This window comes from Apodemus sylvaticus, chromosome 7 (assembly GCF_947179515.1).
Source record: "Apodemus sylvaticus chromosome 7, mApoSyl1.1, whole genome shotgun sequence".
NCBI classification, from domain to species: domain Eukaryota; kingdom Metazoa; phylum Chordata; class Mammalia; order Rodentia; family Muridae; genus Apodemus; species Apodemus sylvaticus.
Window position 1 is genome coordinate 4558026 of NC_067478.1, and position 12930 is coordinate 4570955.

Here is a 12930-nt window from a genome sequence, read left to right on the forward strand (position 1 = left end):
GCCCAGCAAGTGAACCCAGGGGTCTTCCTGCCTCTGTTTCCCCACACTAGGCAGGGACTTTTCAGCTGAGACCTTCACCCTCTGATGGCAAACTCTGAACCAACTGAGCCATCTCCCCAGTCCCTAGAGGTGTCCTCTCTGTGCTTTTTCACTTATATCTATTTTCATGTCTTCTCTCCCACCCACCCGCCTCATGTGTGTACACATACCACCATGACAAACATGCAGAGGTCAAAACAACCCCAGGAGTCAGTTCTCTGCTTCCACCAACCTTGTGGGGATCCAAGAATTGAACTTGGGTCGTTGGGCTTGGCAGTGAGGGCGGAACCGGCTCGGCAGCCCTGGAGCCTTCAAGGCTGCGTGCGTGGATCATTTTTTACCTGCTATCGGTAGTGCTTGGGCACCCTGAGTCGGGGTCCTGGCTGGCCATGTGCTGGCATGGGTGCCACAGAAGCTTACAGGGTCATTGATGACATGCTCCATGGAGTGAGCTTGGGGCAGAGCCCTTGGCTGACAGGAAGGGAGTGTGTCCCTGGCAGACATCTCCAGCAGGTGTCCAGTCTGCCCTCTTGAGCGGGTGCCCAGCCATTCCCGGGTTTGATGTGGTAATTAGCGATGCAGCCTCCTGGCTTGGTGTCACAGTCAGGAGCCCTCTGGCCACATCCTGTTTTGGTGAGCCTGACAGAAATGCATTCTTCTGCCTTGCTGTCATAGGCAGAGTGTGTTTGCACCAGGTTCTGAATCTTTTGAGGCCACCAGGGGCCACATTCCCTCTGTTTGACGTCACACACGTATGCCTGTTGGAAGTCCTCTTCACCAGTGGTCACCGCCTTCCGGTGCTGCTGTCCCCTTGGGGTTTGCACTTGTTTGTCCCCTTTTATGGGAGAAAAGGGGACAGCGCGATGAGCCAGAGACCCACCTGTCACATTTCCCGTCTTTAGAATCAGTCTAGCTAGTGATGGCCCTGCCACCAGGGCATTCCTAGGAGATCCTCAGCAGGAGGTCTGCACAGTTGGGCACACCGGATGCCAACATCTGGATGCCAACTCTCGGGTTCCTGTCGGTCTGTTTCTGAAAACCCTGCTTCCCTTGGAGGCGAGTGCTGCCTCCGGTTGCTGCCTCCTATGCCTCAGGTTTGATTTGCACCTCGTGTGTGAGGGCATGGGGATTGTGGGGGGACTGGACACCAGGGGCTGGGAACGTCCCCTGGAGAGGAGGGGTAGGACCCTGTCCCATGCAGGGCCAAATTCTGACATATACATGATTCACCTTTTGTTAGGGAAAGGCCCTTCTGTCAGGGTCTGGGATAAGATGAACGCCATCTCTTCCCATTCCGGCCCTGTGGAGGCCAGGGAGCCAGCTGTGGCAGGAATGTCATAGAAGGGGTCAGTTGAAGTATTTTTATTTTGGTGTGGGGTGGGCAGGGTAACCCTGTCCTGAGGGCACACTTTCTCATGATCACTGGTGTTTACACATACACACTGGAGCAGGAGTGGAGGGTCACTGCACCGGCCCTCCTCCCACACATACCTCAATGGATATTCAATGTTTACCCTAGCCGCCATCAATCATGTGCGCCTGTGCAGTGATTGGCAACGGGGACCGGGAGGGGCTGGCTGTGCACTTTTACAAATTGTGCCTTTTCCTGCCCCAGCCTAGCTGGCTGAATACCCTGCCCTCTGGCTGTGGCACCCCATCACACCCTGTCTTTGTCTTCTAGCGTCCTTCCAGGCAGCCTGAGGAGAGCCTGTGCCCCCAGAGGCAGGATGAGAAGATGGCCAACTTCCTGTTACCTCGGGGCACCAGCAGCTTCCGTAGATTTACCCGGGAGTCTCTGGCCGCCATCGAGAAGCGCATGGCTGAGAAACAGGCCCGCGGCTCGGCCACCTCGCAGGAGAGCCGGGAGGGCCTACCAGAGGAGGAGGCTCCCCGGCCCCAGCTGGACCTACAGGCCTCCAAAAAGCTGCCAGATCTCTATGGCAACCCGCCCCGAGAGCTCATCGGGGAGCCCCTGGAAGACCTGGACCCTTTCTATAGTACCCAGAAGGTGCCTGCCACCCCCTCAGCACCCTCCTCATCCTTTTAGGTGGCTCCCAGGGAGGCAGCAGACAGACGGAGCCTTGCTCATGGGGAGCTCTGTGTGGGACCGGCTCCCCTGGGCTTCGCGGGAGTGATTCACCATTAATCTGTATTCCCCGGCACCTTAATTTTAGAGTTCTGGGGTAAAGACATAAATCATGCTGTTTGAGCCCCTAACTTGGGGGTGGGAGGGCCCCTGAAATGCTGCCTTCTTTTGTAGTTCTTGGGTATATACCTCTAGGGGATTCCTTCCTGTCCCCAGACGCTTGGGCGCTTGGAATGAAGCCCTGAGTGGCCTCCTCCTAACTACAGGCAGTGTGTGCCCCTTCTGGCCCTCTGGCAGCTCAGAGAATTAGCCAGGCTGAGTAGTAGTCTCCTGGGCCCGCGGCCTTCCCTGAACCACAGAGGTCATGGGAAAGCTGAGGGGATGCAGAGGCCATGACTGCTAAGGCAGGGAGTGTGGGGAAGACTTGTGCTGCCAGTGTTGCTTGAAGAGAGGGAAGAGAGTATTGTTTCTCCACGAGGCCCTTCCCTACACCAAATGATGTGACAGACACACAGGTCTCCTACAGAGGGACAGGCTGCCCACACAACTGTCCACTTCTGGGCCTGACTGTGGGGGTCATGGCGGGAGGACAGGCTGGAATCTGGAGGGCAGCCTTTCCAGAAAGGCTAGGCACCAGAGACCAGGGCAGCCACTGGAGTTCCTGCAGCCAGCTCTGAGCTGAGCGCAGAGCAGCACCAGCTTGGAAAGATAAGTACAGTCAGTGTGGGGGCCTGTGCAGCACGTGTCTGTCAGTCTGTCTGTCACGATGGTTGGACACAATGTTAGGAGACTGAGAGGCTGAGTGTGCACGTCTGTGTGTATGTGCATATGCATATGTGCATGTGTGATCAACTGTGGGTGTGAAGGGACACAAACACACACATACACACACACACATACACACACACACACCATCTATATAGAAAAGAGAGCTGACTTAGGCCCTGAGGGACGAACACACAGACACATAGACACACAGACACACATGCTCACTCCATCTACACAGACAGATAGCAGGGAAGCTGACCTGGGCCTTGAGGGGCACACTCACACACACACACACACACATACACTCTTTCTCACTCTTACACACACACACACTCCATCTACACAGACAAATAGCAGGAAAGTTGACCCGGGCCCTGAGGGACACACACACACACACCATCTACACAGACAGATAGCAGAGAGCTGACCCGGGCCCTGCTCCGAGGCTGAGGCTCCAGGGCTTCTCCCTGGAGGGTGACTGGAATAGGGTCAGAGTGGGATGAGTGTGAATTGTGGGTGAGTGAGTGGGTGAGTGAGTGGGTGGGTGAGTGAGTGGGCAGGCTCGGGTTATGCTTGCTCGGAACTGACGGAGTTGGGATTAGGGTTAGGGACACGGCGGAGGGTGAGTCTAGGACACGGAGGGAACAGAAAGGACTAGGCAGGACTCAGATGGCAGCAGTGAGCATGGCAGGTGAACCTAAGGACGGAGTCCAGGCTGGCTGGACTTAGAGGCCTCCCCCAACCCAGCACAGGTCACCAAGGACACCATCTTTTTCGTAGAAGCCACTGGCACTGAACGGGCGAGCCTTCTTGCCTCAGCCTCCCAGGGACTGGCGCTGTAGGCATGTGCCACCACGCCCAGCCGAAAGGCCCCCTGTTGAGATGGTAATTCTGAAACTGAACTAAATATAAGCCAAGCTGACATCACCCAGACTCCACCTTCCCGGTCTCCCTTCATGGCCAGGCATGGGTGTCCACAGTGAAGGGGGTCCCTCCTCACCCTGTAGCCATGGCTTGAGGGCTCTAAGATGAGAGCCGTCTCCAGACCTAACAGTTCCCTCTGTCCACAGACCTTCATCGTGCTGAATAAGGGCAAAACCATCTTCCGGTTCAGTGCCACCAATGCCTTGTATGTCCTCAGCCCCTTCCACCCGGTGCGCAGGGCGGCCGTGAAGATTCTGGTACATTCATATCCTTTGCTCGTAATCCTTTATGTCTGCATCTATCCTGGGCTACACACCGGTGCTGAGCTCAGGCCAGGGTGGTGCAGGTGCCCTCCCTCACTCCTCCTGGGACAAGCATCATAGTTAGAAATCACCAGTGGCGGTTAACCACCAGCGGGTAGAGAAATAGAGCCCTGACCTCCGCACCAGACACGCTGAGTCAGCACCTGCATCTTAACAAGATTCCTAAGGGTTCTTGGGGTGTAGGGACGTTTGAGAAGCCCTCACATCTCTGCTTCTTTAGGAGGAAAAATAGCCTTGAAGCCAAGGAGCTGGGATTCAGAAGAAATGACTTCCCCGGCATATCCCCATCGCTCGTGGCTCTAAATGTCCCTACCCACCACCACCCCGGGCCTCTACCCCCTGCTGCACCTTGCAGAGACTCCCAAGCCATTTCTTGGTTTTTTTTTTTGTTTTTTTTTTTTTTTTTTTTTAAGGTTTCTAGTTTTCTCTCATGTGGGCATTTTTCGAAGGAGGCAGTGCTTGCTTCTGAACTAGGTGTTGACAAATGTTTGCAGTTTGAGAGCTTCTCAAAGAACTCTGGTTAGCGTCCAATTACATAAACCGCGGCCTAAAAATGCTTCCTGCCTGCTGACAGAGCTGTTGGAGTGGAGCAGCGGGAAAGATGGTGTCAAGCCAGCTTCGGGGTCCGAGTTCAGGCAGCACCTGAGGAGGGCACCGCCTTCTCTGCATCTCTCTGTCTGTCTCTGTCTCTGTCTCTGTCTCTCTCTCTCTCTCTCACTCTCTCAAGATTTACTTATTTATGTATTTATGTATGTATGTATTTATTTATTTACTTAGTGTGAGTATACTGAGGTCATCAGATCCCATTACAGATGGTTGTGAGCCACCATGTGGTTGCTGGGAATTGGACTCAAGCCCTCTGGAAGAGCAGCCAGTGCTCTTAACCGCTGAGCCATCTCTCCAGCCCTGGATCTCATTTTTAAGATATATCATGTGCTTATTGTGTTTTCATGTGTGTGGGGAGTGTGGGGTCAGAGGGCAAGCTGCGGGACTCAGTTGTCTCCTTTTACCTTGTGGGTTCCAGGGTGATCAGGGTTGATAGCAAAGTACCTTTGCCCCTGATCCATGTCACTGGTCCAGTCACCTCTGGATAGCAGAGAAGAGGCCAGAAGGTGGAGTCACAGAGGGGAGTGATGCAGTCCACCAAGGCAGAGGCATACGCACCGTACTGTGGAGACCTGGAAAGCCCCTCCCATGGCCACTGGTAACCTAGATAAGGACATGCTTGTAGGACGTGCCCATTGTCCTCTGGTTGATTTTGGCATCCTGTTGTTTTTTTTTTTTAATTTTTTATTATTTTATGTATTTTTTATTCATTTCTTTATTTACTGTGTTGTTGGGGGAAGCATGTACAAATCACAGTGTGTATGTGGAGGTCAGGAGGCAGAAGTCAGTCTTCTTTGCATCATGTGGATCGGGGATCGAACTCAGGTCATCAGACTTAGCAGCAAGCACCCTAACCCACTGAGCCAACCCCAAGGGCCAGAAGTGCAGTCTTTAATTTCTCTCATGTTGCTGAGCTTCAAACGATGCTTGGTACTAGTTGTGGGTATTGCAGCCGGGCTGGACAGAGCTCCAGAAGCTCTTCCAACCACTGCCACCCCATCCTGAATGGGCGTTTCCCCTGCAGAGAGCCCCCTAAGAGAGAGAAGTCAGCTACTAGGTTGTCATTCCCTCCAGAATGTGCTCACAGATTTGCAGAAAGAACAGAGCTGAAGCAGGAGGGAAACGGTTTCCTTAGTGCTCTGAGCTGGTCTCCAGCCTGCTGCAGGGGCGTGGCCACCCTGAAAGCATCCTCCACCCTCATTCAGGGCTGCTTCTCCAGGTATCTAACCAACCCAGTGCTGTTTGGCAGCCACAGAAATCTCCGGAGATGCAGCCTGGGTCCCTTGGCTCTCTCCAGACTGTGACTTGCGAGGCAGATGAGAGACTGGCTGGAAATGTGGATGGGGAAGACAGTGGTGCACGAGGAGTCCTCAGCTAAGCCTGAGGTGTATCAAGGGGTAGCTCTGAGGCTGTGAGTCTCTGGCCTGGTGTGGTCCCACCAGCCTTGAGAGCCCTGAGCTGCCTGCCTGACTCCCCCAGGGCAGCCACCCCAGGGAAGTGATCAGATCTGTGAGGCCCTACCTACCCTGGGCTCCGTGGCTGGCACAGCACTCCTTTACCTGGGGATGGGTTGATAGCCCCCGACAGCGCCACCTAGTGGAGGAAGGGCCTGAGATTTGTGGTCTTTGGAAGCCCGGCTCCCAGTCCTGGGGAGGGGAGAGGGGGTGGCTCCTAGACCCCTCAGTGTGATGGAGCACCAGGCCTTTCAGTATCACTAGGATTTTATAGAAACTGCACAAGAACCCCAGGCCCTACCTGGGAACCTGCATTTAGTTGTCCCACCGGTCAGGATGTAAGGGTCACCTCTGTGCCATCCAGGATGTTTATTTAAAAGTAAGATGCTTAGAGTTTTCTCGAGCAGAATCACCAGCTGAAGGCCCAGGGATCTGAAGCCCACCGACTCCTGGAGGGCTGTTGTCTGCCTCACATCCATAGACGCTGAGCATTTGTTTTGATAATTGTTTAAATTCTCTCTTTCTGTCTCCATCTCTCAGTTCTTCACTCTCTTTCATGTGTGTATGTGTGACAGAGTGTGTAATTGTGCATGTGAGTATGTATGTATGTGAGTATGTGTATGTGTGTGAGTGTGTATATGAGAATGTATGTATATGTGTACGTGTGTTGTGTGAGAGTGTGTGTGATTGTATGTATGTGTGAGTGTATGTGTGAGTATGTATGTGTGTGTGAGTGTATGTTGTGAGTATGTGTGTGACAGACTGTGTTGTGATTGTGTGTATGTATGTATATGAATGTGTATATGTATGTGTGTGAGTGTGTATATGTGTGTGAGTGTGTTGTGAATATGTGTGTGGGGGAGTGTGTGTGATTGTGTGTGTGAGTGTGTGAGAGTATGTGTGTGTAGACGTGTGTGTGTGTGTGTGTGTGTGTGTGTGTGTGTGTGCTATATGGGGGTAGGTGCTTGTGGCTGTCAGGTCCTCATGGAACTGCAGTTACAGATGGTCGTGTGCCCCAGTGTGAACACAGGTTCTTGCCAAGGACACTATTTACTCTTAATTGCTGAGCCATCTCTCCAGCCCATACAACTTATTTTAAAGTATGTGATTAAGTGATTTTTTTAAGTGTATTTCTAAGGCTGCACAATCGTTACTGCTACCTATTTCTAGAAGATTCCATCAGCCCCCCCTCCCCAAATTGGGCTGAGCCCGTGCCCATTAGCAAGCATAGTACAGTCCTTTTTGAGACAGGGACTCATTAGGTAGACCAGGCTGACCTCGAATTCATAGACACCCACCTGCCTTCCAGATGCTGGGATTAAAGATGTGAGTGCCACTCCCTGAAACACAGAACAGCTCTGCTAGGTTTTTAGTTTTTTGCTGAGGGTTTTACTCTCTATCTCAGTTTGAGTAAGAACTCAGAGTGTCCTCTAGTCTCCACGTCTGGAGTACCAGGAGGTCAAAGGTCAATGTGCCTGGCTCAGCGTGAAGTCTGGACTCGTGTTTTCAATGGTAACCGTGTTTAAATGTTCAAATCCACTCAAATACCCACTAAGTCTCTACATGTGCAGAGTTGCATGTAATAGTCTTTGGAGGATGAGCAAAGAATCTTAGAGGGGTGAGAATGCACCCAGATCTGTGACAATTTAGGTTCCTGGTGTGACATGCAAGTGCCACCACTGTTTGGCTCTTGTCTTTGTCCTGAGCTTGTGGTGTGTCCCTGGGAAATGGCTGGAAAAATAAATACGGGCATGTAGAATTGATTTGTTCCTATGTATTTTTGTCATAATTCTGCAGAATGTGTTCCTGCCGCGATTAAATAAAAGAAACTAACGGAACTCTGAATTCCCGTGCAGTCACATTCAGAGACCTAGTGTTCATGCCAAGAATCAGTTTGTCTTCTTCGGTGCCCGGGAGCTGCTCGCAAAACCCTCCCACGTTTTTCTACCAGAGTCAAATGGGCAATCAAATTAAGTGTGTGTGTGTGTGTGTGTGTATGCATGTTCATTGAACAGCAGAAACCATGACAGTATATGCCCATGTTTAATTCCCTTCTCTTTGGGCAACTTAGTAGCCCAAGTGTCAGGCAGTCTCTGTGGTTGTACAGGCAGACTCTGTGGTTGCACAGGCACTCTTTGTGGTTGCATATATATAGTCTCCATGGCTGCACAGGCAGACTCTGTGGTTGCACAGGCAGTCTCTGTGGTTGCACAGGCAGTCTCCATGGTTCCACACATAGTCTCTGTGGCTGCACAGGCAGTCTCTGTGGTTGCACAGGCAGACTCTGTGGTTGCACAGGCAGTCTCCATGGTTCCACACATAGTCTCTGTGGTTGCACAGGCAGTCTCTGTGGTTGCACAGGCAGTCTCCATGGTTCCACACATAGTCTCTGTGGATGCACAGGCAGACTCTGTGGTTGCACAGGCAGTCTCCGTGGTTGCACAGGCAGTCTCCATGGTTCCACACACAGTCTCTGTGGATGCACAGGCAGACTCTGTGGTTGCACAGGCAGTCTCCGTGGTTGCACACACAGTCTCTGTCTCTGTGGTTGCACAGGCAGTCTCTGTGGTTGCACAGGCAGTCTCCGTGGTTGCACAGGCAGTTTCTGTGGTTGCACAGGCAGTCTCCGTGGTTCCACACACAGTCTCTGTGGATGCACAGGCAGACTCTGTGGTTGCACAGGCAGTCTCCGTGGTTGCACAGGCAGTCTCCGTGGTTCCACACACAGTCTCTGTGGATGCACAGGCAGACTCTGTGGTTGCACAGGCAGTCTCCGTGGTTGCACAGGCAGTCTCCATGGTTCGTTCCACACACAGTCTCTGTGGATGCACAGGCAGTCTCTGTGGATGCACAGGCAGACTCTGTGGTTGCACAGGCAGTCTCCGTGGTTGCACAGGAAGTCTCCGTGGTTGCACAGGCAGACTCTGTGGTTGCACAGGCAGTCTCCGTGGTTGCACAGGCAGTCTCCGTGGTTGCACAGGCAGTTTCTGTGGTTGCACAGGCAGTCTCCGTGGTTCCACACACAGTCTCTGTGGATGCACAGGCAGACTCTGTGGTTGCACAGGCAGTCTCCGTGGTTGCACAGGCAGTCTCCATGGTTCGTTCCACACACAGTCTCTGTGGATGCACAGGCAGTCTCTGTGGATGCACAGGCAGACTCTGTGGTTGCACAGGCAGTCTCCGTGGTTGCACAGGCAGTCTCCGTGGTTGCACAGGCAGACTCTGTGGTTGCACAGGCAGTCTCCGTGGTTGCACAGGCAGTCTCCGTGGTTGCACAGGCAGTTTCTGTGGTTGCACAGGCAGTCTCCGTGGTTCCACACACAGTCTCTGTGGATGCACAGGCAGACTCTGTGGTTGCACAGGCAGTCTCCGTGGTTGCACACACAGTCTCTGTCTCTGTGGTTGCACAGGCAGTCTCCGTGGTTGCACAGGCAGTCTCCATGATTGCACACAGTCTCCATGGTTGCACACACAGTCTCCATGGTTGCACAGGCAGTCTCCACTGTTCCACACACATTCTCTGTGGTTGCACAGGCAGTTCCTGGTGGCATTTTAATTGAGAGGCTGGGAGTGGGTGTTTGGGACAATGACATGGCAGGGCTGAAGATGTTCTGCTCTGCACAGGGCTATAGAGCTGGCCTTAGCCTCTGCCCACACAAAGGACCAGCTTGCTGTTGGTCTGAAACGTGCAAGCAGCACAAACAGATGTGTCTGGCTGGGAGTCCAGGTGACCCCTAAGTCTGGTATTGGCTCATGCTGGGCTCCTTGGGGTTTTGGATTATTTAGGGAGGGAGTCTGAAGATCAGGGGCTTGGACTAGGTAGGGAGAGATGTCTCTCGTCATACACAAAGACTAGTGTCGGAGCAATCCCTAAAGCCAAGGAAGCCAGGTGAGGCTTCAGAGGTGCCAGACAGAGGACATGAGCCTGGTTCACCCCGGCTCCAGACCTGGGAATTCCAGACAGTGTCCCAGAACTTCCCTTATCCCCACGTTCAGGTTTGTACTCTTCTCTCCAGCTACATCCTTGAGGGTGTCCACATCAGCCTGCCCATACAGCCACTCTCTGGAGAGAAGCCTTTTGTCCACTCTGAAGAGTTGTCAGTGGCCCACCCAGAGTAGAAAAATCCTGGCTTTAACATAGAAGGGTATGTCACCAAGACTGTCTGGGCTGTCTGATTGCTGGAACAGCCTGCCTCCTCCAGGAAGCCCTCCTGCTCAGCCCCACTAGAGACATAATGGTCCCATCTTGTTCTGTGTCAAGGACAGGGCTCTGCTGTCATGCATCCGTGGCCTGGTGACGTTTGCTCTTTAAAAGACACATAAAGGCTGCAGAGGTGACTCAGTCAGTAAAGTGCTTGCCTTGCAAGCATGGGGACCAGAGATTATGCCCAGAATCCATGTAAAGAGGCCAGGCTGCTGGCACACAATTGCAGTCTCAGCGCTAGGGAGGCAGGGACTGGACGGTTCCTGGAGCTCTCTGGTCAGCCAGCCTGATCCACAGGGCAAGCTCCGGGCCAGTGAGATTCCTTCTCTGAAAGAAAAGGTGGACGTTACCAAGGAATGACGCCCAAGATTGTCCTGTGGTCTACATGCACCACATGTACATGTCCCTGCATACCTTCACACACACACACACACACACACACAAGATGACACCACTTCCTTGCTCTTCCTGTGTGGCACTCTCCTGGAACTTCACAGGACCCTCCTGGTTTGATTTCCATCCAGTACTATGGGTGGCAGGGAACAGCATGCTTGTCAAAAGAGGGTCAAGGTGCTGTAACAGGAAGTCCTCCATCCCTGAGGCAGGAGAGTGGAGCAGAGGGCGGCTGAGTTCCTTCTGCAGAGAGACTGCCACAGAGGGGCTTGTTGCCCCTTGGGTAATTCTCAATGCCACCGAGATTCACTGCCACGGACAAGCTAGCTTCGAGGAGTGCACATCTATCATTTTACAGCTCTGGAGGCTCCCGCTGGGCGGAAATCAAGGTATCTGCAGGGCTTCGCTCCTTTCTGGAGCCTCTAGAGGTGAGACGTGTTTCTAGGTTTTTCCTCTTTCTGCAGTACTGTCTCACACTTCTGAGCTCACGCACCGTCTGTAAGCAAGCGGTGACCAGTCAGGAGCCTCAGACCCTCCTGCCCGTGTTTATCCTAAAGACCCTGTGATGACTGCAACTGGATAATCGAGGGAATCTGGTGCTTTACCACCTCAAGTATTTAAGCCAGTCACATCTGCAATGCTATATCACGTTTGCCATCCAAATGCACAGCACTGGCTGCCAGGGCTTCAGCAGCTGGCATCTTTGGGGCAGTATCCTGCCTGCTGCGGTGACCTTCAACTTGACCTACTTGTGCGTGCATTTTCTTGCCTCTTCAGATGGAGGCAAAGCTCTCACCTTGGAGGGTGAATCAGGCTAACTCATGCATGGAGCCTGACTCCTAGGAGGGGCTCAGCAGGTATCTGCCATGGGACCCATCCCATACACACTTCAAAAATGTTCTGAGATCTTTTACAGTTCAGCAGTGGGTCCATGCAAGTGGAGGAAGCTGGCTGAGGGGCTGGTAACTGGTTCACCCAGTGAGAAAAGTTTCATCCCAGAGCCTGGCTACAGAGATAGGGATGGGATCCTCAGATGAGTGTCTGAGCCCTGGAAGGCACACAGGATGGTAGGCTTGGCATGGTGACTGTTCTAGTTTGATTTCTGTTGCTGTGATAAAACACTGACCAAACACAGCTTAGGGGAGAAAGGGGTTTATTTGAGCTTATACATTACGGTCCATCACTGAGGGAAGTCGAGGCAGGAACTGAAGGGCCGCTAGCTGGTTTGTGCACAGGCTGTTGCTTAGCTAGCTTTCTTATGTAACCCAGGACCAGCGCCTGCCTAGGGGATGGTGCTGCCCACAGTGGGCTGGGACCTCCTACGTCACTGATCCATCAAGACAGTCCTCCACTGGCATGCCCATAGGCCAGTCTGGTCTTGGTAGTCCCTCAGTTGAGACTTTCCTTTCATGACTTGGCTGTGTTACGTTGGCAATCAAAGCTAACCAGGACCCTGCTGCATGGCACACTGAAGTAAGGACTCCAGGGCCTGGAGTGGTGCCCTCTCTGGCTGGGCAGTCCTGTAGGCCAGCCCTAAGTTGATGAAACAGCCTGATCACCTCTCTCTCTCTCTCTCTCTCTCTCTCTCTCTCTCTCTCTCTCTCTCTCTCTCTCAGAAACTAGGGAATTAATTATAAATGAGGCTGCTTTTCTAATTAACTGGGTTATTCAGGAGCCTGGAGGTAAGACAGATATTCACCTGGTTAGAGTCTCCTTAAACATATCCCAGAGCAGGCACCATTAAGGGCCAGCCTGGGATGGAACTGTATATGGAGGGAAAAGGAAGCCCTGAGAGCTGGGACTGTCCTTGGGAGTCACCTTTGGCAGCCATGAGCTCAGGGCTGAGGCTGTGCTGTGCTGCCCCACAGCCTGGAGGCAGCCACTGGGAGTGGTCAGTGCAGCCTCTCTCTGGGATCTGTGAATGCAGCCAATCCCTGGGGCACCGGGCCCCTAGGAGGCCCGGGGTCTAAGCCCACCTCCAAGGAAAGAGTGAAGGAAGCCAGTCAGAACTTTGTCCAGCCTGAAGCAACAGCTAAGACACAGCCAGAGCTGGCAGGGGTGGGGGGTGGGCGGGTGGTTTAGCTAATACCTGGGATCCCACAAAGATACCCTGGACACAAAGGTAATGTCTGC

The 12930-nt window shown here is 53.0% G+C and overlaps 1 protein-coding gene across 8 annotated transcripts in view; it reads left to right on the top strand.

The window, feature by feature from the left end:
- The first annotated feature begins 1774 nt into the window (after positions 1–1774).
- The window catches only part of Scn5a (sodium voltage-gated channel alpha subunit 5), an 83032-nt gene continuing 71876 nt past the window's right edge, over positions 1775–12930 (top strand). For all 8 annotated transcript variants that reach the window (XM_052186984.1, XM_052186987.1, XM_052186986.1 and 5 more), the window contains exons 1-2: positions 1775–2047; positions 3964–4082. In XM_052186984.1, the coding sequence (XP_052042944.1) occupies positions 1775–2047; positions 3964–4082 (392 nt within the window). The remainder of the gene's footprint in view (positions 2048–3963; positions 4083–12930) is intronic.